Source organism: Athene noctua, unplaced genomic scaffold (assembly GCF_965140245.1).
Source record: "Athene noctua unplaced genomic scaffold, bAthNoc1.hap1.1 HAP1_HAP1_scaffold_36, whole genome shotgun sequence".
Taxonomy (NCBI): Eukaryota; Metazoa; Chordata; class Aves; order Strigiformes; family Strigidae; genus Athene; species Athene noctua.
Window position 1 is genome coordinate 1,412,964 of NW_027437538.1, and position 24,441 is coordinate 1,437,404.

At 52.8% G+C, this 24,441-nt stretch overlaps 2 protein-coding genes across 2 annotated transcripts; one reads left to right on the top strand and one right to left on the bottom strand.

Annotated features, from left to right (window-relative positions):
- Positions 1-2,759: 2,759 nt before the first annotated feature.
- LOC141974244 (olfactory receptor 14J1-like) lies at positions 2,760-3,722 on the top strand. Its single transcript, XM_074933578.1, has one exon. The coding sequence runs from the start codon at positions 2,760-2,762 to the stop codon at positions 3,720-3,722; it is 963 nt and encodes a 320-aa protein (XP_074789679.1).
- Positions 3,723-21,288: 17,566 nt separating this feature from the next.
- Positions 21,289-22,236, bottom strand: LOC141974245 (olfactory receptor 14A16-like). Its single transcript, XM_074933579.1, has one exon. It carries the CDS (start codon positions 22,234-22,236, stop codon positions 21,289-21,291), a length of 948 nt encoding a protein of 315 aa, XP_074789680.1.
- Between the last annotated feature and the right edge of the window lie 2,205 nt (positions 22,237-24,441).

The window sequence follows — 24,441 nt, forward strand, 5'->3', positions numbered from 1 at the left end:
CCAAAGTGTCCTCCAGTTCCCCAGACTGGAGGCCCTCCAAGTCCACCCCACTAATTACCACCACGCCTTAACCTGCTCTCTCTTTGAGGAATGCCTCGGGAAGAAGAGCAAAGGGGTGCTCTGGACTGGATCTTGGTGGGCTGGGGGTGGGCACAGCTTTCCCCAGTCCCCACAGGCCCATGGCTTCCCCCTGGTCTGAGCAGGAAAATCCCTTCTGCCCTGCCCAGCCCCATTCCTCCAAGTGTCCCCGGGGATACCTGTCCATGCAAGGGCCAGGGGTGGGGACGGAGACACGGAGAGAGTGAGGAATTCATGTCCTCCAAAGGGGAGGGGTGGAGGTGGGGGAGACCCAAAGACAGGGCACTGGGGGGAATTAGTGGACACCAGGGTACGGGGCTGGAGGGGTTGCCGGGACAGGACTGTGTCGAGTGCAAGTGAGGATGAAAGGAATTCAAGTGGAGGGACACGGAGACTGCAAGCAGAGTGGCTGTTGGGGACAGAAGGAAGAGGAGTGCAGAGGACAAACCCAATGGGATTGGAGAGTGTTTGGGAGTGGGGGATCAAGGCAGGGGATCCGGGGACACTCCTGCAGGGGACAGGATGGACAGTGAAGGAGTGAGGGGAGAGAGGGAAGGAAAGGCCTCGGGAGGGATTCAGGGGAGGGGATTTGGGGACCCCAGAGAGGACATGAAAGAGATGCCAGGGATGAGATGTCTGAAGGGAGCAAACCAATGGGATAGGGAGGGATAAAAGGGGTGGAGGTGGGGGCATCAGGACAATAATTTTTCCTTGTAGTAAGATACAGCGTGAGAAAGGACTAATGCCACCAAGTGCAGCTGAGGATGCCCAGGCTGGGCACAGAGCAATGTCCCTGGAAGGGCAGTGCTGTGGTGGAAGAGGTCACCCCGAGGGAGACTGGAGCAGCCCCAGGCTTTGTGTGTCAAGGAGCAGGCAGGGAGGAGGCAGAGATCTCAGGAAAGGAAGGGAGATGCTCAGGGGAGAGCAGGGTGTGGGAGCTGGGTGGACGTCTCCAGCCGGCAGAGAAAGAGGTGCAGGTGTGGGACACGGTGGGACAGCCTGTGGTGGAGACGACAGAGGGGTGAGCAAAGTCTGAGCATCCCCCAGCAGAGCTGAGCTCTCTCTGCCCTTGGCTCTGGCTGGTGTCTCTGCCACTGGTGGCCATGAGGAAGCCCCTTCCCCTTCCAGCACTGGGTCTCATGGCCTCCCCTTGCCCAGCCGAGAGCCTGGCAGGGGTTGGACCATAGTCCTGCCCTTGGCATTGCCCATCCCCACATCACCCTGCCCCAGGAAGAGCCCTGAGCAATGGGTGAGGGACAGGACCTGATTTCCCAGGGCCTGGGGGTCAGGCCATGGCCCTTCGACCTTACATAACACACCCACCTTTTATCGATACTTGTTACAACCTGACATGGCCTTTGTTTACCGATATTCTCTGCCTCAAGTTTTCTTGTCTAATTAGACAATGGGGAGGCTTTGTCAGTAACGGTCCTCACTGGGACCCATTAACAATGTAAGAATCTTTGGAGTTTGCATCTGACTTGGACTTCTTGACAGGCAACTTCATCGTCCAATCCCTGTCTGAGTTCATGGACTTGGTACAAAAGCCACCCGAGGGGTCATTAAATTGCCCAGGGGTGATCCTATGCTGTGATGCTGGGCCGGGCTGCTGGGCTGGAGGGAGCTGAGGGCAAGTGGTCAGCGCTGCAGAGAGCCAGCTCTGCCCAGGAGCAGCTCCTCTGCAAAGCGCAGCAGGGCTGAGGGCACTGCCTGCAGGCACCGAGGGCAGAGGAGCCGGGCACAGAGAGGGCAGAGGCAGACGGCACTGGCAGGGTGCTGAGAGCTCACTGCAGGAGAAATCTTCCCAGCAGGTAACATGGTAAGTGAACTCTTGTTTTGCTGGGTGGGCAGGGGGAGGTGGCATTTTATTCCTCCTTTCTAGAGAAAGTGCTAAGGCAGCTGTTTCATTAGCACATCTTTAATTGTCTCCTGAGCCCCTGCAGAGGCAGAGCTGCCCCTGGGCAGGGCCCTGCTGCCAGGAGGGGTCTGCAGGGCAGAGCTGAGCACCCAGCGGGTGGGATGGGGGCTGTGAGCACTGACAGGGAGGAGACGTGGGGACAGAGAAGCAGCTCCTGGCTGGGACAGCTCCAGGCACCAGAGACATGGGCAGGGAGTCAGAGGGAGCTGCTGCTGGAAACACCTTGGGGGCAGGAATTCAGGCACCCCCTGCCATCCCCTGCAGTGCAGACACCCACTCCAGAGGAGCCCCCTGGTCTCCTCTCCCAGCCAGCAGAGCCCCACCCGCTGTCCCTGTGCTGCCTCCTCCCAGCAGCACTGGGGCATTTCCCCACATTTCCCCGTGGGCCTCTGCTCCCCGCGTTGGCATCACCGGACGTTCGGGGATGGGCGGGGGTTCAGCTGGGAGCAAGACCTGTGGGCACTGCCATGCAGATGTTTCCCTGGGAGTGAAATGTCCGAGTGCCCTCGCCATCTGCAGGCTCCGGGGGATACAAAGGAGCCAGTTCCCCCCTCAGGACACCCCATCTTTAGGGCACTGGACTCTTTCCCAGTGGGGTCCTGCTGGGCTGCAGCCTGTCCTCCAGAAGGGCACAGCTCTCCCCGGGCAGCTCTGTGTTCTCCAGCAGCCCCGTGAGGAACTGGATGGAGAGAAATGAGAAATCTGTCCCGACTGATTGATGCTTTTTCCTCTGTGAACAGGCCCTCGTGCCGTGAGGGAGCAAATGTCCAACGGCAGCTCCACCACCGAGTTCCTCCTCCTGGCATTCGCAGACAGACGGGAGCTGCAGCTCCTGCACTTCTGGCTCTTCCTGGGCATCTCCCTGGCTGCCCTCCTGGGCAACGGCCTCATCATCACCGCCATCGCCTGTGACCACCGCCTGCACACCCCCATGTACTTCTTCCTCCTCAACCTCTCCCTCCTCGACCTGGGCTCCATCTCCACCACTCTCCCCAAAGCCATGGCCAACTCCCTCTGGGACAACAGGCACATCTCCTACTCGGGGTGTGCTGCACAGCTCTTTATGTTTGCCTTCTTTATCACAGCAGAGTTTTCTCTCCTCACCATCATGTCCTACGACCGCTACGTTGCCATCTGCAAACCCCTGCACTACGGGACCCTCCTGGGCAGCAGAGCTTGTGTCCACATGGCAGCAGCTGCCTGGGGCACTGGGTTCCTCAATTCTCTCCTGCACACGGCCAACACATTTTCACTACCTCTCTGCCATGGCAACACCCTGGACCAGTTCTTCTGTGAAATCCCCCAGATCCTCAAGCTCTCCTGCTCACACTCCTACCTCAGGGAAGTTGGGCTTATCATGGTCAGTGCCTGTTTGGCTTTTGGGTGTTTTGTGTTCATTGTGGTGTCCTATGTGCAGATCTTCAGGGCCGTGCTGAGGATCCCCTCTGAGCAGGGACGGCACAAAGCCTTTTCCACGTGCCTCCCTCACCTGGCCGTGGTCTCCCTGTTTGTCAGTACTGGCATGTTTGCCGACCTGAAGCCGCCCTCCCTCTCCTCCCCATCCCTGGACCTGGTGGTGTCATTTCTGTACTCGGTCGTGCCTCCAGTAGTGAACCCCCTGATCTACAGCATGAGGAACCAGGAGATAAAGGATGCCCTGAGGAAACTGATAGCCAGATGTTATTTTGAAGGAAGAAACTGCTCATCTGCTGCTGCACAGGTTTAACTTTGTACAGGCCCAGGATATCATGTACATTTTCTGTAGTTGATGGTTGTATTATACTTAGAAAGAGGTTTCCACTCCCCTTCTAATTCACTGTCTGCTTTTCTTTTCTGATCGAGTGGCTGGATAAATGAGTGTCCATGATCTGTGTGTGTTTTAAAAAAACAAAGGGCATGCCTTGACTTTGTTTTCTTCTGAGGTTTTTCCTGTAAGATTTTAAGGACCTGCACGAAAAATTCTTGTGTGCAGAGGTGGAGGGGAAGAGAGTCCCAGCATGGCAGCCCTGCCAGGGAGCACTTGGTCCTCCAGAGATGTTCTCTCTTCCCTTCCACACTCTCTTTCTGATCCCTTCGGTTTGGTGTGAGGCCTGAGTGCCCTGGCAGCTTGGTCACACTCCTGCTGTGTGACAGCCCTGTGACTGCAGGCAGGGACAGGCACCGGGCACTTGTGTGACAGAGCCGGCCTCCCGAAGAGCGGTTCCCTCATGAAAGAGGATCTGCTCAGGGCAGTGCCTGAAGGCTGAGCTCTTCTCCCAAACCTGATCTCAAGAACACGCCCAAGGAAGTGGCCCGCAGAGGAAAACCCCAGCGAAGAGGTGAACAGTGTGATTTGCAGGGTGGGGGCTGGCAGCAGTGTCCTCGCACAGCCAGGCCTCCTGGGAGAGACCTGAAGGAGCAGGCTCTGCTCTGTGTCTGCGCTCACTGGACACACTGGGGCAGCTGCCTGTGCTGCTCTGGCTGGGAGAGAGTTCCTTTTCTTGCTGGGAGCTGCTATGGGGCTGGGGTTTGGTTTGTGCCATGAACAGTGCTGGTAACGCAGGGCTGATTTCGTTATTGCTGAGCAGGGCTTACACAGGGTCAGGGACATTCCTGCTCCTCACCCCACCCCACCAGCGAGCAGCTGGGGGTGCACAAGGAGCTGGGAGGGGACACGGCTGGGACAGCTGACCCCGACTGACCAACGGGGTATTTTGTACCTTAGGACATCATGCTCCGTTATATAAAGCTGGGGGAGAAGGACGAACACGGGGACATTCAGAGTTATGGAGTTCGTCTTCCCACGTCACTGTTATGTGAGATGGAGCCCTGATGTCCTGGAGATGGATGAAGCTCTGCCTGGAAATGGGAAGAAGTGAAGGAATTCCATGTTTCCCTTTGCTTACCTGTTTGTTTTTCTGTACCTATTAAACTGTCTTTATCTCAACCTGCAAGTTTTCTCCCTTTTACACTTCTGATTCACTCCCCCATTGCACCCAGCGGAGTGAGTGTGTGACTGTGTTGGGCCCAGATGCTGGATGGGTTCAAACCATGACATTGACCCAGGGCATACATGATGCTGTAGCCCCTCAGAACCACCAGTTGCAGCACTGGCCTCTCACTTCAGCTCGGAGAGGGTCTTTGTCCCTCCACAGAGGGACACCAAATGAGTAGGTAAGAAGTTCATGTTTGCATTTTATGGAGGAGATGTAAACATGCACATCATGTGTGTGAGGTGAGAGAGCACAACTGCCATCAGCTATTCCTGGGGGTGCTGTGAAGGTGTGTGGCACAAACAGGGTCATGAGGTCACTTCACATTGACAGTAACGTCCCCTGGGCAACCCCCTGGCTGCAGCCCTGGGAGGTGTTTCCTTGAACCGAGGTCCCCGAGTCCATTCCTCATGCCGTGGGGCATCTCCCACGAGTGCAGAGCAGGGTGATCAGCACAGGGCTGAGGGGCCTCCCAGCCTCTGGCCGTGGCAGCAGGAGCCCAGAGAGACACGACGACTCCGGCAATGCACTGCCTCTGCGTGTGCAAGGGAAGGACTCGTGTCTCTGAACCCCCTGTGTGTAAGGTGAGGGCATGGGGCCAGCTGAGATGTGGGCACCTGACAGAGCCCGGACACTTGTGTGTGTGACCCAGGAACAACCCCCACTCTCCCAGTGAGACTCATCTCCGCTGCCTTGGACAGGCTCATGGCAAGTGCTCCTGTTGGCTCCGTCACCCTCGCCGGTGATTCTGGGCTGAGCCCTCAGAAGGGCCAGAGCAATCAGAGAGGTTCTGGGGTCCATGGAGAAGGCCGAGCGCAAACCCATCTTCAAGAAGGGCAGGAATGAGAACTGGGAGAAGTATAGGGGGAGAGTTATAGGCTTGTCAGCTTCCCTCCATCCCTGGGAAGGTCGTAGGCTACGTCCTCCTTCAGCCGTGTCCAGGTAGCTGAAGGCCAAGGAAGGGATTGCTGACCCACAACAGACCGGGGAAAGCAGGGCGTGTTGTGCACATGGGATTGTGCGAGGCCTGTGACATGGTCTCCCATCGTGTTCTCATAGCCAGGTTGGTGCTGCCTGGGCTGAAGAAGAATTGGCACTGGGCCCCAAACCCCACCTTGGCAGAGCTTCACTCAACACTCCCCAGGTCCCCCCCACTTCTCCAGAATGGGGACCCACTCCCTGGGACTCACCCATGTGTGTGCGGCCACACCAGTGCTGAGTGGAGGGGGATGGTAACCCAGGGTGTCTGGGTGGCCCACGCTCCTCCCAATGCAGCCCCGTAGGCAGCTGCCCTTGTTCATCGTGTCCATCCTCTCCTGGCTCGTAGGGAATCCCTCACAGTGCCCAGGCCCTTCTCCTCAGAGCCGCTGCTCAGCCCGGCAGGTCCCAGCCTGCCCTCAGCTATGGGACTATCCACCCCCTGCTCCCTGCTGATCCAGGATTGGCCACTTTTCCTTGTAAAGCTTCAATTTACTTCCATTTTCTCAATCCCAGAGTTTCTCAAGGTCCCCACGGACTGAAGCTCCAACTGGTCACCTTTTAATAGTTGTGGGCATTTGGCTCATCTCGATTGGGGTGTCTTTCACAAGGGAAGAGCATGAGGAGTTGCAGGGCACTACAAATGCTCCCTCCTAGAGAAACTGTGGGGTCCTGGGGCTTTGCTACTGATAAGGCCATGGGGCTGGACCCGGAGGGGAAGTTACCCTTTATGGGAGAGAGCAGCAGGAAGGCATGGAGCTCTGCCGGGGGATGGAGGAGGAGTCAGCTGAGAGCTGAAGAACAGGCTTCATGAGAGCGGGCTCTGGCCTGCTGAGGAACCTGTTTGGAAGAATCCCGCGGGATGCTGCACTGAAGAGAAGAGTGGAGAGCTGTTGATGGTCACGGGTCTTGATGCAGAGAAATGATTGCTTGTTTTCAGGTTTATTTACTTACTTACTTATAGAAAAGTGTTTAGCAATTTATTTACTTACTTACAGCAAGCTGTAATATTTTTTTTAGTATTTCTAATAATCCTGCTGTTCAGACTGTCCTGTGGAATTTTCCCAAGGTTGCTGTGTTCATCAACACAAAGCAGTTCACTGTGAAAATCTCCCAAGGATTACAATGTTAAGCAAAATATTATACTTTTCTCCTTGAGTAACAGGTGGCTCTGTCGAGTTGGAATTATGCTAATGAGTGAAGATATCCATATACAAATGGCAGAAGTTCTATCGGTTCTCTTAGTTAAGATAGAAAGTAAACCGTCTGAAAAACACTCTTGTTATTCAAGGAATTGGCCAAGAGAATCTGTGCATGCTCCGGGCAAAAACAGGGTGAGAAAGACTCCGAGCCTTCCTCCCAAAGCCCCCCGGAGACGCCCCCAGGAGGCAATGGGCAGGTGCCAAGATGACATCAAGTGCTGACAGCAGCCTCTAGAGCTAACCCAGCCTCACTCCTGCACATGATGTTTGTGTGATGGAACCCAATGAATATGGAAATCCACACTCGATCAGGTTTTGGTAAAATGTGCGGGGGGTGTGCAAGCTTTGTGGAGAGATCCCCTTGCACCCCGGCACCGCAGTAAACATCCCTGCTGTGTGACTCTATTCGAGTTGTGGAGTCTTTTTTCCGCAACTCAGTCTCCTCTCTGAGCTCCAGTCCACCCAGAAATGCAGGAAGTCAAGCAGCCTGGGAGGAGACTGGTACAGGTGAGGGAGAAGGTCCTGGTAACAATGAAGCAGGAAGAGGCAGCAGAGAGAAGGTGGGAGCTGGCTGCCTGCCAGCCTCAGTGGTTCCGTGACTGTGCTGGAGAGAGACCTTTGTGGTGGTGGAGGGCAGGTCCTGGAGGGATGAGGGATCCCCGGGCAGCTCCTGGACAGGTGGAGAGTCTGAGATCAGCTCCTGCAGAGATCACTCCTGGACACGTGTCTGGAGAGGCCAAGGGTTCCCACTCCCACAGCCCCGCACACAAACAGCCCAAACCTCGTTTCTCCTGTCTCCACTGACAGGGCTTGTGCTTGGCCTACAGACCTCCCGAGGTCCCCTCCAGGATGGGTGACGGTGCCTTTCCTTCCACCACAGCTCTTCCCTTGATGATGACCGGGAGAGCACCCACACTCCCCGTGACCATGGAGGGAGCAGATGTAACTGTAGAGATATCCTCTGTAGCTTTTGTGTCCCACTGAAGTCATTGAGTCAGGGTTACTTGGCAGGTCCTACGTGGGGCCTTTCGAACCTCCTGAAATGCAACAAGGCCAAGTGCAAGGTCCTGCATCTGGGTCAAGGCAAATCCCAGTATCAGCACAGGCTGGAGGATGAAGGTGCTGGGAGCAGTCCTGCAGAAAAGGACTTGGGGGTGCTGGTGCAGGAAAAGTTGACCCTGAGATGACAATGTGCCCTCCGAGCCCAGGAAGCCAACCGTGTCCTGGACTGCATCAAATGAAGTGTGGCGGCAGCTCGAGGGAGGGGATGGTGCCGCTCTGCTGTGCTGAGAGCCCCCGGAGTGCTGCGTCCAGCTCGGGTTCTCAGCACGGCAGGGACATGGAACTCTTGGAGTGGCTCCAAAGGAGGGCCACAAAAATATTCAGAGGGATTCTTCAGCCTGGAGAAGAGAAGGCTCCAAGGAGACCTTGCTGCTGCCTTTCAGCGCTGAGAGGGGGCTTCAAAGTGAGATGGGGGGAGACTTTTGTGAAAGGACACAGTGTAATGGTTCTCGCCTAAAAGAGGGCAGATTCAGGGAGATAAAAGGAAGAACACTTTTACAGTGGCACTGGAGAAACCCTGGAACAGGCTGCCCAGAGCGGTGGTAGAGGCCCCGTCCCTGGGAACATTCAAGGTCGCTTTGGACGGGGCTTTGAGCCACGTGATCTAGTTGAAGGTGTCCCTGCTCATTGCAGGGGCTTGGATTAGATGGCATTTAAAGGTCTTTTCCAGCCCAAACTCTTCTGTCACTCTACTCTAGGATCCCTTCACAGCCACCTCCACGTTCCTTTTCTGCCTGGTTCCATCACCTCTGATTTCCTTCTCCCCCCGCCCCCAGGGGTGGTCACCTCTTCTGGTGGTTCCCTCCAGAGTCTCTTCAGCGATGGCCTCGGTGGGGCACGGTAATACCCTCAGACACACGGGGGTTGCTGCTGACTTTTAGTGCTCCAGAGCCTTGTTGGTTCTTCTTTCAGGATCTGCAGTTCAGGAATTTGGCACTAGAGGGCTCAGGAACAGACAAAATGCCCCGACAAGCCAAGGCAGTGGGCAGCACTTCCCTTAACTCCTCTCTTCTTAGGTGCTTAATCTCAGAGGTTTCAGGAGCACAGTCAAGGTGAACAAGTTTCAGTTCTCAGGAACAGTAAGAAATCATTTATTCTTTTTCCATTTCCCTTCTGTTCTGGTTACAGATCATGTGATATCAATAAACTCCCGTTATTTCCCCAGTCTCCAAAACCTTTCAGAGATGATGGGGAGTGGCCTCTCTGTGACATCATCCTGCTCTCTCAGCACCCTGGGATGCAGCCCCTCTGCGCTTGTGGACTGGAAGGGTTGAGGTTCATCAAGTAGCCTCTGATCTAGTTTTCACCGCCCCCTGACTGTTCTGCTCCAGAGTCCTGCCTCGAGGCACAAAGGCCGGGCAGACCTTGCTGGGGAAGGCTGAGGAGAAGAGGACAGAGTGTCTCAGACCTTTCTCCACAGACCCTTACTACATGGAGCAGAGCTCCCACATTCTCTCTGCTACTTTGTTAACTCTTCCTGAAGCAGACAACACCTTGGTTCTCATGCCCTTGACCTCACTTTCCAGTTTCCACTGAGTTTTGCTACAGACCATTGCCAAGCTGGGAAGATGCTCTTGCAGACCAGTTGCAGTGAGCTGGGCTTCCCTTCAGCGCTGCTGACCATGAGATCCCCACGGAAACTGCCCAGAACAGGCCAAAGGCTGCTCCTCTGCATTCTGGCGTCTGGTGTCTTCCAATCTGCTTCCTCCCTCCCCTCCTGAACTGGGGCCCTGCTATTTCAGGGTCATGGCAGCCAGTCTTCACAGCCCTGGCCAGCTCGGCCTTTCAGTGACCCCTCCCCTCTCCGGAGTGGGAAGGAAAAAACACAACAAAGAGCTCAGACATCAAGATCGGGACAGGGAGGGATGATTCACCCCTTATGGCCATGAGCAAAAGACAGACAGGTTAGGGTAACAAAAAACCCTTCATTTAATTCCAACACTAACAACAAAAGTTAAACCCCAGACTGGGACACTGAGAGGTTTTACCACATGTAAAAGCCCCTTCCCCCTCCCCTGCTTTCTTCCCAGTCTCAGCTTTGCTCCTGATTTCTCTCCCTCCTCCCTCACAGCGGCGCAGGGGGGCAGGGGATGGGGTGTGTGATCAGTTCATCACCTGCTGCACAGGTTCTGGGGATCTCACAGCCCTTGTCAGAGCACAGACAGTGACAGTTTTGTGTTTGAAGACAGTGAGGACAGAGAGTCATCAGTAAGTGCTGGGACAGCCTGGGGTCAGAGTGAGGTGGGGCAGCAGGGGTGTGGTGAAAATCTGCAGAGAAACAGGCAGAGGCAGAGGAAAGTGTGGGACAGCCTGTGGTGGGGATGGGCCCTTGGCTGAGGCTGGCACCCCCCAACAGAACTGAAATCCTTGTCCTCTCGACTATGGCTGCTGTCGCTTCCCCTGAGGACCCTGAGAGGACACCAGTTCCTACAGGCACAGCACTTTGCTGCCTCCTCCCCACCCTCCACAGAGCCTGGGGGGATCCGACCGCTGTCCTGCCTCGGCATCACCCCCTGCCTCTCCCTGCCCCAGGAAGAGCCCTGAGCATCCCAGGAGGGAAAGGATCCCCGTTCCCAGGGGATGGGCTCAGGGCTGGACCCTCCTGGGGATGAAACCCATCAAGGCCTTTCAGGGCCCCTCAACATTGGATTGGCAGCCTGTGAGCAGAGCCTCTGCCTTCCTGCTTCCCCAGCCCCAGGGACAGGAACCTTGTCTCCTCATTCCCTGCCCGGCCTCTCCAGTGATGGCCCTCGCTGGGCATCACTGACACCCTCACAGCCTTGGAGCTTTGCTGCTGACTTGCCCTTCTCTAGAGGCCACTCCAACCCCTCTGCTGCACCTGCAGTTCAGGAACTTGGCACCAGAGGGCTCATGAACACGCAAATCCCCCTGACAAGCCAAGTCTCTGGCACAACTTCATTCCTCCCTTCTGACGGGGGGAATGTGAGAGGTTTCAGCCGTGCAGGCAAAGGGAAAAGCTTTCAGTCCTACATGGCAATGAGAAACAATTTCTTCTCTTTCCACTGCTCCTTGTATTTGTGCTCACCCATGAAGTGACATCAGCAAACTCCACTGGATATTGGTCCTGAGCATCTGCTGATAGAGGCTGAACATGGAGGGAAGCCAAGACCCTCCATGTCAGACACTCTGGGGGCAATCTTTGTCCCTGCCTCCAACCCCACATTTCTCTCATCAGCCCCCTGGCACTTCCAGCACCTCTGTTCACACCTGAGCTTTCTCCATGACAGTCTGAAGCTGCATCTTTCAGACCTTTCCCACCAACTCCCACCTGCTGTACTTGGTACTTGCACACAGCTGCACGCAGACACAGAAGGATGTTTAATTGCCAGAAAGCTAAATCAGCAGAAGGCATGCTTCAATAAAAAATAAAATACACTCCTCTGCTGCATATTAAGTCCATTTTACCACTTCTGAAGGCCACTTTCTACAGTGGAGATGGGCTTACATTAAAGGAAATCAGATATTTTGTCAAGCAGAGACCCCAAGAACCCCCACAGCCCCCCCTGCCCCAGACTCTGTCCATATTCACTCCCAGAGTCACAGCCTGAAGTCACGAGCTCCCTCGAGCTTCCCATCTGCATCCCATCCCTTCCCATTGCCATCGGCAAACCCACCAGTTAAACAGGACTGGACTCAGGACTGGCCCCTGGGGGTCACCACTGGTGCCCTGCTCCCACGGGCACTTTGTGCTCTTGGCCACGGCCTTCTGGATCCGGCCATTCACCCTGTTTCCAGCCCCCCTCCCTCACGCCTATCGGGCTGTGACGGGATGCAGCGTGACAAGAATTGTTACTGCGGAGGTGAAACCCCTTCCCTGCTCTCCCCTCACCCACCAGCCGAGGCATCTTCTTGCTGTGGTGGGTTACCCGTGGCTGATCACCCAACTGCCACCCAGCTGCTCGCTCACGGCCTCTCCCACCCCAGCGGGATGGGGGAGAAAATAGGAAGAATGGGGGTGAGAAAGCTGCTGGGTGGGGACAAGGACAGGGAAATCTCTTCCCCGTTCCCAATGTGGGCAAGGCAGGACTTGGAGGAAAACAACTGAATTTATTGTCAAGTGAAACAGATATTTAATTATGAATTCAGCTCCTAATAATAATAATAATAAAAAACCCCACAAACAAACATTAAACAACACCTTTCCTCCTCCCTCCCCAGGCTCAGCTTCACTCCCTCACTCCAGGCCCCTCTCCCCCATCCTGAGCAGTGCAGGGGCGTTTGGGATTGGGTTCTGTGAGGGGTGAGAAACCAGGCCTGCGAGAAACTAACAAACAGCCCGAGAAAGCAAAAGTTGGGGCTGATGGAAGAAATGCCTCAAACACTCCTAAGACAAAAGCGAGTCCCCGGGTGGATGTTGTGGAGGTCGAGGGTGATGAGGCTGCCCCAATCACACCAGGTGCAGCTGGGGGAGGGAGCCCTGTGGAGACAGGACGGCCCTGCTCTGGGGCACCTGGGCACATGGCAAGGGCCATGTGTCCGGGGAGTGACCTTTGCTTCATTATCCACGAAATGCATATTAAAGTTAACACCCTCAATATGCTAATGAGGGCTGACATGACCATGCTAATTACATCATCCCATGGAACACCTGACCCCTCCCCAGACATGGGGTACGTAGGTGTGTGGGTCGGCCTAGGGGACGGACACAAGTAACGTGGGTATAAATCAAGGAAGGGGGAAGAAAGTGGGGGGCCCTGGAGAGAGCAGTGAAGCGAAGGAGACTGATGCTGCCTCCTGGAACCCTCGCCGGCGGGATCAGCGCAGGGACCCAGACCGGTGATCTGTATTCCCCCAGTCCCTCTGTCTCCCTCTTTCCCTTTTCCATTAAGCAATGCCAGGCAGATTGTATTGCTCGCCACAACTTGCGATATCCTTAGCCAATTATCGTGTGTTCAATTAGCACATTGTGGGGAGTTAATTAATGTTTGGAATTTAAGACATGTTGTCTGCTCCATTGCGGATTTGTGAATCTGAGTCACTTGTCCCCTCGTCTGAGTGGGACGTGACAGTACTCGAGTGAAAGCTGCCATCAAATTTCATCAAGTCACACTCTCACAAACTCACATTAAAATCACTTTTTCAGACACCTTTCCCCGTGATACTCTCAGTGATCTACACCACTCACCCGTGACACGAGGGGACAAAGACCTGGGCTCTGTGGGCCCCTCCCAGCCTTGCCAGCGCCCTTTGCCATCCCACCGCGGGCTGTTCTGCCCTGTCCCACCCCTGCCCCTCTCTCCCCGCAGCCTGCAGCACCCATCTCCCTGCCCCGCCTTGCTCCCACCCCACCATTTCCCGACCTTCACTGATGTTGCCCACTCCAGGGAAAGCTCTACGGCCTCCGAAACCGCCCTCCCAGCAGGGAACCCAACCCAAAGGCTTCCTGTGGCCTTTCCCCTGACCAGAGAGCAGGAACCCCACCAGGACCTTCTCAACCACGTGGCCGCTGTGGCCTTCCAGCTTCTGGGAGGGACGTGCCCAAGCCCTGGGCCTGCTGCTGTCCCACGTGTGCTCAGGTGGAATGGACACGACAGCCCACGGCCCAGCCCTTCTCCTGGGTGAGGCCTGCGGGGGCTTTGGCAGAGGCACTTTCCCAGCCGGGTACCTGCTGCTGGCCTCTCACCCCAGAGACAGAACTGACCTCACGGTCCCTTCACAGCCACACGCTTCCTGCTGGACTGAGACTGTCTGAGACACAACTGACTCATAATACCGTGCGCATCCACCCCCTCCTCATGGCCCAGGACCTGACCAGAGCAAACTCTGCTTCTTTATTAACTTCTATCACATATTTCTTATTACTGGTCTGAGTGGAGAAGCATTCTTCAAAGGAACTGCTGTAGTTATGTTGACACATTTCATAGCTCCTCTTTTTTTCTGGATATTTTCTCTTCTCCCTCAGGCTATTCTGTCATCAGAAACCTTGTCAAGGGAAAGATCCATAGAATCAAAGAGTAACTCAGGTGTGAAGAGAGCCCTGAAAAACCTCTTGTCCAACTCTCAAGCTGAAGGCAAGCTGAACCAGGTGAGGTTGTTCAAGGCCTCTCTCCAGCTTCGCATCACCCACAAAGGAGCTGATGTGCGCTCTGTCCCATCGTACAGGGGGACAGGAAAGATGTTCACTGTGTTGGCCCAGGAGCTGGTCACTGAGGGATGCTGCTAGTGACCGGCTGCACGCAGGACTTTGTACCCCTGATGGCATTTAAGGTTGATCACCCAGCCAACATCCCACCCACCCTAACGTGCACTTCTTCAGCCCAGGCAGCACCAACCTGGCTATGAGAACACAATGGGAGACCATGTCACAGGCCTTGCACAATCCCATGTGCACAACACGCCCTGCTTTCCCCGGTCTGTTGTGGGTCAGCAATCCCTTCCTTGGCCTTCAGCTACCTGGACACAGCTGAAGGAGGACGTAGCCTACGACCTTCCCAGGGATGGAGGGAAGCTGACAAGCCTATAACTCTCCCCTATAATTCTTCCAGTTCTCATTCCTGCCCTTCTTGAAGATGGGTTTGCCCTCAGCCTTCTCCATGGACCCCAGAACCTCTCTGATTGCTCTGGCCCTTCTGAGGGCTCAGCCCAGAATCACCGGCGAGGGTGACGGAGCCAACAGGAGCACTTGCCATGAGCCTGTCCAAGGCAGCGGAGATGAGTCTCACTGGGAGAGTGGGGGTTGTTCCTGGGTCACACACACAAGTGTCCGGGCTCTGTCAGGTGCCCACATCTCAGCTGGCCCCATGCCCTCACCTTACACACAGGGGGTTCAGAGACACGAGTCCTTCCCTTGCACACGCAGAGGCAGTGCATTGCCGGAGTCGTCGTGTCTCTCTGGGCTCCTGCTGCCACGGCCAGAGGCTGGGAGGCCCCTCAGCCCTGTGCTGATCACCCTGCTCTGCACTCGTGGGAGATGCCCCACGGCATGAGGAATGGACTCGGGGACCTCGGTTCAAGGAAACACCTCCCAGGGCTGCAGCCAGGGGGTTGTCCAGGGGACGTTACTGTCAATGTGAAGTGACCTCATGACCCTGTTTGTCCCACACACCTTCACAGCACCCCCAGGAATAGCTGATGGCAGTTGTGCTCTCTCACCTCACACACATGATGTGCATGTTTACATCTCCTCCATAAAATGCAAACATGAACTTCTGACCTACTCATTTGGTGTCCCTCTGTGGAGGGACAAAGACCCTCTCCGAGCTGAAGTGAGAGGCCAGTGCTGCAACTGGTGGTTCTGAGGGGCTACAGCATCATGTTTGCCCTGGGTCAATGTCATGGTTTGAACCCACCAGCATCTGGGCCCAACAGAGTCACACACTCACTCCGCTGGGTGCAATGGGGGAGTGAATCACAAGGGTAAAAGTAAGAAAACTCACAAGTTGAGATACAGACTATTTTATAGGTAAAGCAAAAGCCACACGTGTAAGCAGAGGAAAACATGAAATTTAATCACTTCCCATTGCCAGGCAGGTCTTCCGCCATCTCCAGGATATCAGGGCTCCATCACAATTAATGGTAAATTGGGAAGACAAACGTGTCACGTCCCGCTCCGACGAGGGGGACAAGTGACTCAGATTCGCAAATCCCCAATTGGAGCGGACAACAAGTCTCCAAGTTCAAGCATTTATTAACTACCTACAATGTACTAATTGAACACATGATAATTGGCCAAGTACAGAGCAAGTTGTGGTGAGCAATATAATATGCTTTGCATTTCTTAATAGAAAAAGGAAAAGAGGGAGATAGAGGGAATGGGGGGATACAGATCACCGGTCTGGGTTCCTGCGCTGATCCCGCCGGCGAGGGTTCCAGGAGGCGGCCGTCTTCTTCGCTGGCATTCATCTTCTTCGCTTCACTGCTTTCTCCAAACGGTCGGGGGGGCAGGGAGAGGGGCAGAGAGAGAGAGCGAGCCCTTTCTTCCCCCCATTGATTTATACCCATTTTACTTGGGTCCGTCCCCTAGGTCGACCCACATAGCTACATATCCCATGTACAGGGAGGGGTAAGGTGTTTCATGGGATGATGTCATTAGCATGATCATGACAGCCCTCGTTAGCATATTGAGGGGTGTCAACTTTAATATGCATTTTGTGGATAATGAAGCAAAGTTCATTCACCGGACACATGGCCCTTGAAATTTGCCCAGGTGCCCCAGAGGAGAGCCGTCCTGTCTCCACAGGGCTCTCTCCCCCAGTTACATCGGGCAGCGTTATCAGCTTGGGCCTCCACAGCATGCACCCTGTGACTCAGAGTTTTGTCTTGCGAGTGTTTGAGGCATTTCTTCAATCAGCCTCAACTTTTGCTTTCCCAGGTTGTTTGTCTTAGTTTCTCACAGGCCTGGTTTCTCGTCTCTCACATCCCACCCCGTGACTCAAACACTCCAAGTTCTTTGACCATTGTGATCTCAAAAGGTATAGGGAAAAAGAAGACAAAAGGTAAGAGAGTATATATCCAACTGCTTCAAGGCATACTATGAAAAGAAAAACTTTGCACAATATTATAATACTAATATTTACAAGCCGTCTTCCCCACCCCGTGAGTCCTGAGGATCCCGGTGATGTTACCCATGACCCAAGGTTCCATACATCAAACCAATTCATTGGTCAAGAAAGTTTTCTGTTCCTGTTGGCAATCTTCTTCATTGTGGCACGGGTGTCTTCTGTAGAGGTGGTGTAGAGGTGCATTGTGGATGGGGATGCAGCGTTCTCCCTCAGTAAGACTCAGCATACCGCACAGTCCATGTTCCTTCAGCAATGCTAGCTGGATTCTGCAACACCATCCTAGATGCTTGATAGATCTGCACCTTTAATTCCTTAAAGGCATACCTTGTTAGTACATACATATGCTAAGTTAAATTTTCTAAAACTATTTGAGGTTACACAATCACATTAGAAGGTCAATAAGGATGTACAATTTGTTAATGCTTAATTTGTGGGACCAGACCCCTCTATCTAGTCTTTGATTACTTCATCTTGCTGTTGGTTATATGATATTCGCAAGCACCAGTGTGTAGTCACAGGTGACTCACAGACTTCCTTAATTTTGGAGATGATTCCCAATAAGGTAACTTAAGGCACAACTCCAGATTAGTCTTCCAATAAGTAGATTTTCCACACTTAGCAGGTATTGCTAGCAATTATGCCGTTCCGCTTGGCAACATCAGTTTGGAGTGCTGAGACCTGAGCACCCATATCTACTAGAAATGTAACTGGAGTTTTAAGGGAGCCGAGTGGAAAAGTAATCAACAAGTCTCCCTTAGTATTTTCTGTGAGCCTCCTTAAGTGGACTCACCTGCCATCCCCTGGCTCACTTACTGGGGATGGCACATCCAGTTTCCCGACCCTAAATCAATCAAGTCCTCTTCAGGGGCAGTTGGTGTTTGAGAAGCAATTACCACCATCTCGTTAGTTTTCAGATCTGTCCCTCCCTTCGTCCGAAAGGTCTGCTCGGTTGTGTGTGTGGGGGGGGCAGCTTCCTTCTGCCTTTCCAGGCTCGAATGAGCTTTTCTAAAACTGCAGTAGTCAGACCATCCATTAACTCTCGGGGAATCCCCTGTCTCGTTCCCTCAGTCCACAAGAGATTTCTCTTTGCTCTTAAAACTGGCGGAGGGGAAGGAGACAGATTTTCCTGCTTTTCCATTCTGCATAAGGAGGGCTTAGGTTTACCCGTTCCCCTGGTAAGGCCCATTCTCCGGCCATAATTTATTAAGTCTTGAGCTATCTCTCCCCAAGTCATGGGCTCTCCTGCTCCCCGTCTCCCCCTCCGTGGGGTTAATGCAATCCGCAAACGATCTTGTAATTGTACTGCATATGATTTCAAAGAGTCCGGCAAGCCCCGGATCAGGGGAGTCATTTGATCGGGGTTAGCAATTAATAACATCAGGGAAGGCTGCTGCGGAACCAAACGCCTGTCATGCATTAATTGGAGACAAGCAGCCTTCTGCAGACTTTCAGTCAAATGATTTATGGCTGGGGTCTCAATACATACTGGATCCCCCCTTTCCAATGGGTCCAGACTCCCAGCCCAATAAGCAGCTCGTTGAGTTAACGACCACGGTTCTCTCTGGTCGTCAGTAACTAAGAAAACCCCTGGCCCCCAGTACCCCTGGGCCTCCTCTTCTGATAACAAAATTCGGTCGCCGCCAGTCAAAGATACCCTCCACACATATTCAGTTTCAGTTTCCTGAGCTCGTCTGGTATATTTCTCCTGAATTTTTGCAAGCTCAGTTGCTGGGTACGGTGTAGTTCGAGTGGTGACCTGCGGAGCTCTTCCACCTTGACCCTCGGTGGTCTCCGTTTTAATTAATGGTCTTAAATTTGCCCCCTCGTTTTCGGGGTAATAAATCTCTCGGCTTATCTCTAAATCCTTCATTGGGTACAAGGGTCTGGCTGCTGATTTTGCCAGACTTGTAAATCCCTGTTCACTATCCGGAACAGAGCTAAGATCTGTCCGGTTACAAGTTTCTTGTTCATTCATCTCTTTTTCAGACCGTGAGATTTTTTCTCGGTCCAAGGCATCTAACAGAGCTGTGCAAAGTCGCTGAGTGGTATTACGCTCATCAGCTAATTGACTTTTCAAAGATTCATTTTCCTTTTGCCAGAGTTTAGCTTTTTGTTCAGTAACTTTACGTTCCTCAGCCAATTGATCCTGGAGAGCTTTTACCAGATCTTGTAGGGATTCGATCATTTCCCTTTCCAATTGTTTCTTAACATGTTTATCTTTTTGGGCTGCAGTCAGTGCTGCCCCTAATACAGCACACACAACAGCTTTTCCTTTGCCTGGTCGCGACCCTTTCACCCCTGCAAGCACACTGATATAGCTCGCCACTGCTTCTGGATTTTGCCAATTATCGTGGGCCCAAACCTCTACTAAAGGAGGAGGACAAGCCTTATACTCCTTCAGCTTCTCAAAAATAGGGGAGCAGTCAAGCACCGACATTTCCTGGCCAGTCATGGCTTGCAACTGCTCGAACCTCTCCCGGCTTAAAGCTGAGAGGTCACTTCCCGATTCTCCCTGTCCTCATCGGATAGAGAATCGGTATCCCTCCGACCCTCTCCCAGCTTAGAGCTGAGGGGCCAATTCCCAGTTCTCCCTGTCCGAGTTTATCGGATAGAGAACCACTATTTCACAAGACTTTCCGACACCAAAGGGGATCCTGCCGACTACGCCAATTTAATGTCACGTCCCGCTCCGACGAGGGGGACAAGTGACTCAGATTCGCAAATCCCCAATTGGAGCGGACAACAAGTCTCCAAGTTCAAGCATTTATTAACTACCTACAATGTACTAATTGAACACATGATAATTGGCCAAGTACAGAGCAAGTTGTGGTGAGCAATATAATATGCTTTGCATTTCTTAATAGAAAAAGGAAAAGAGGGAGATAGAGGGAATGGGGGGATACAGATCACCGGTCTGGGTTCCTGCGCTGATCCCGCCGGCGAGGGTTCCAGGAGGCGGCCGTCTTCTTCGCTGGCATTCGTCTTCTTCCCTTCACTGCTTTCTCCAGACGGTCGGGGGGGGGGGGGGGGCAGAGAGAGAGAGAGAGAGAGCCCTTTCTTCCCCCCTTTGATTTATACCCATTTTCCTTGGGTCCGTCCCCTAGGTCGACCCACATAGCTACATATCCCATGTACAGGGAGGGGTAAGGTGTTTCATGGGATGATGTCATTAGCATGATCATGACAGCCCTCGTTAGCATATTGAGGGGTGTCAACTTTAATATGCATTTTGTGGATAATGAAGCAAAGTTCATTCACCGGACACATGGCCCTTGAAATTTGCCCAGGTGCCCCAGAGGAGAGCCGTCCTGTCTCCACAGGGCTCTCTCCCCCAGTTACATCGGGCAGCGTTATCAGCTTTGGCCTCCACAGCATGCACCCTGTGACTCAGAGTTTTGTCTTGCGAGTGTTTGAGGCATTTCTTCAATCAGCCTCAACTTTTGCTTTCCCAGGTTGTTTGTCTTAGTTTCTCACAGGCCTGGTTTCTCGTCTCTCACAAAACGTCATAGCTTTGAATGTCCCCATGTTCGTCCTTCTCCCCCAGCTTTATATAACGGAGCATGATGTCATAAGGTACAAAATACCCCGTTGGTCAGTCGGGGTCAGCTGTCCCAGCCGTGTCCCCTCCCAGCTCCTTGTGCACCCCCAGCTGCTCGCTGGTGGGGTGGGGTGAGGAGCAGGAATGTCCCTGACCCTGTGTAAGCCCTGCTCAGCAATAACGAAATCAGCCCTGCGTTACCAGCACTGTTCATGGCACAAACCAAACCCCAGCCCCATAGCAGCTCCCAGCAAGAAAAGGAACTCTCTCCCAGCCAGAGCAGCACAGGCAGCTGCCCCAGTGTGTCCAGTGAGCGCAGACACAGAGCAGAGCCTGCTCCTTCAGGTCTCTCCCAGGAGGCCTGGCTGTGCGAGGACACTGCTGCCAGCCCCCACCCTGCAAATCACACTGTTCACCTCTTCGCTGGGGTTTTCCTCTGCGGGCCACTTCCTTGGGCGTGTTCTTGAGATCGGGTTTGGGAGAAGAGCTCAGCCTTCAGGCACTGCCCTGAGCAGATCCTCTTTCACGAGGGAACCGCTCTTCGGGAGGCCGGCTCTGTCACACAAGTGCCCGGTGCCTGTCCCTGCCTGCGGTCATAGGGCTGTCACACAGCAGGGGTGTGACCAAGCTGCCCGAGCACTCAGGCCTCACACCAAACCGAAGGGATCAGAAAGAGAGTGTGGAAGGGAAGAGAGAACATCTCTGGAGGACCAAGTGCTCCCTGGCAGGGCTGCCATGCTGGGACTCTCTTCCCCTCCACCGCTGCACACAGGAATTGTCCCCGCAACTCCAAAAAAGTTGTCAGACGATGAATCTCAGAAGACAAAATAAAAATCACTTTGTTTTCCTCAAACACACAGATATCATAGCTCATGATTTACTCAACCACTTGGTCAGAAAACAAACGGACACAGTGAATTAGAAAGGGTATGACAAGATAATTACAAGTAAAATACCACCAAAACCACAAACAGCACACAGACTGGGCCTGTACAGAGTTATATTCTAATTGCTACACTTAAGATGAGTAGTTTATTGCTTCAGAATAACATCTGGTTGTCAGTTTCCTCAGGACATCCTTGATCTCCTGGTTCCTCATGCTGTAGATGAGGGGGTTCACTGCTGGGGGCACCACCGAGTACAGAAATGACACCACCAGGTCCAGGGATGGGGAGGAGAGGGAGGGCGGCTTCAGGTGGGCAACCATGGCCGTGCTGATAAAGAGGGAGACCACGGCCAGGTGAGGGAGGCACGTGGAAAAGGCTTTGTGCCGTCCCTGCTCAGAGGGGATCCTCAGCACGGCCCTGAAGATCTGCACATAGGACACCACAATGAACACAAAACACCCAAAAGCCAAACAGGCACTGACCATGATAAGCCCAACTTCCCTGAGGTAGGAGTGTGAGCAGGAGAGCTTGAGGATCTGGGGGATTTCACAGAAGAACTGGTCCAGGGTGTTGCCCTGGCAGAGAGGCAGTGAAAATGTGTTGGCCGTGTGCAGGAGAGAATTGAGGAACCCAGTGCCCCAGGCAGCTGCTGCCATGTGGACACAAGCTCTGCTGCCCAGGAGGGTCCCGTAGTGCAGGGGTTTGCAGATGGCAACGTAGCGGTCGTAGGACATGATGGTGAGGAGAGAAAACTCTGCTGAGATATAAAAGGCAAACATAAAGAGCTGTGCAGCACACCCCAAGTAGGAGATGTGCCTGTTGTGCCAGAGGGAGTTGGCCATGGCTTTGGGGAGAGTGGTGGAGATGGAGCCCAGGTCGAGGAGGGAGAGGTTGAGGAGGAAGAAGTACATGGGGGTGTGCAGGCGGTGGTCACAGGCGATGGCGGTGATGATGAGGCCGTTGCCCAGGAGGGCAGCCAGGGAGATGCCCAGGAAGAGCCAGAAGTGCAGGAGCTGCAGCTCCCGTCTGTCTGCGAATGCCAGGAGGAGGAACTCGGTGATGGAGCTGCCGTTGGACATTTGCTCCCTCTGGACATGAGGTCTGTCAGAAAAGTAAATAATCGTGACAATACAGAGGTAAATTTTCTGAGCAAAATTACTGTTATTTCCCAACAAGCCTGTCCCTACGGCATCCATGCTCCCATTTTTCCTTTTAAGGGATAATTTCCTTCAGTTCCATGCCCAGTTGATGCTGAATTAATGTACCATGAGGAGCAGGGCCTCTGCCCAGACGGTGCCCACAACTCCCCATGCTCTGCAGCAGAGTGTCCGTCTAAAGCTCAGGAGCAGGAGCCAAATTTGCTGTTGGACTTTTGCGGCGGGCGGAGGAAGCAAGCAGCCGATTCAATGTGAATGACAGAGCAAGCTTCAACTTTATTGAAAGAAATCACCCCTTATATAAGCACTCTACAATAATCATGCACACTACTCACAAATCTATTGGATACATGTAAAAAGCTACATTATAATATCCCAGCCCCTTGTGGCATTTCAGGTATGTCACATCTTCCCTCTTCTGGCCTGCCTCCTTTCCCAAGGTTGTTTTTACCATCAAGGCCATGGTGTACCTCAGTTTCTCTCTCTGTTAACATAACAGTCTGTTGTTAGCATAACTGTACCCTGGGTTTTTTCCTCTGTTTACCTCAGGTGGCTGCAATCAGCTCCTGCACAGACCCATGGCCTTGCTCTCTGAAAGCCGTTCTCCAACAATTCCCCCTTCTTCTTTTTGTGCAGGCTGCACAAGCATAAATTTACTAATATTTCTCATCATACAACTATATGCTATTTTAATAATTACTACAATCAATAGTACTATTCCTAATCACCGCAATCCTTCTTGTAACAGACCTTGTAGCCATAGGGACAGACCAAACACAGATTGTAACCATTTGTCTCAAGGATTGACAACCACTTGTGTTTTTTGTAAACGTTGCTTCATCCATTGTAATTGGTTTTGAATTAATTGACTGTGGTCGGATAGATTAAAACAACACATCCCATCAAAATCTTTACATCCATGATCCTGGGCAAGCAAAAGAAAGGGTATGGCAGCTCGACTCTGTAATACAGCGCGCCTTAAACTGTCGAAGGTACCTTATCGAGTACAGAGCATCCCACATACTATCGAAGAGCAATCACATGAAAGCAAACAAACTAGGATTGGTTCTATACCACTGTCCACAAGCCTTCACGCCCTCTGTGGTTGGTCCCGCTATGGCGTTCACACGTAGTTCTTCTGTTAGGCAAACATCTTATTTCCCACAGTCCGGCATCCTTATTTCTTTGCTACTCACGCAGTTTCTCATCCTCTCGGCCTTGCCGGTGTTCTTCCCAACAGCTACAGCCTGATGACAGTGATGCCACTCAGTCTGGATCACTCATGACATGTCCGCTGTTTCCCAGGCATTCCACAGATCCCCCTTTTTGTTTTTGAGTGATCCAGACCCCTTTTATTGTTCAGTCCATCGTTCTCATAAAACACTTCCACACACAGGTTAACACCATTAAAAGGATTACAATGACAATTTAAACTGTTATTCCATGTAAAAACAAAAGAATTTTTAACCATCTAATAATTGATAACCTTTTAGTCAAATAATTATTAAACCCTCTTCCTTCTTCAAGATGTAAACTCATTGTATAAACATCACTACAAAACCTAGTGCTATTCACCGGTACTGCTGAAGGAGTCACATCTTGTCATCTCAGCCAGATTGTCTGATTATACCAACCATAATGACCAGTACAAACGGCATACCAAACAGGGCTGGGATGGGTCGGCAGCAGTTGCTAAGCCCAGGCAAAATGCCTGCTGTCCTGGTTGATCTTTCCCTGCCACCTTGGCACAACTCTGCAGTTTCTTATCTATCTTACGAGGCCTGTTCTTCATCAAAGCTTCGCTGTTTGTCAGGAGCTGTGTGAGGCCGATGCCTTCCAGCCCTCCCCTTTCTTTGGTTTGCTGCGGCACCTGCAAGACTTGTTTGAGAGCTGTATCAGTTAAGGGTTAGACAAACTTCAAAACACAGCATACTTAGAATAGTTCTAATTAAAAAGAGTAGACTAATTTCACTATCTATATTTAAGGGATATGACTAAATAGTACAAAAATAAACAGTAAGGAAAATTCAGTACTACAATTCAGATCCGCAATTGCTGGGGAACACTGGATGCAGCGAGAATTCAGAGTGCCCTTCCTCACAAACTGGAAACCCTACGCGATGCGTC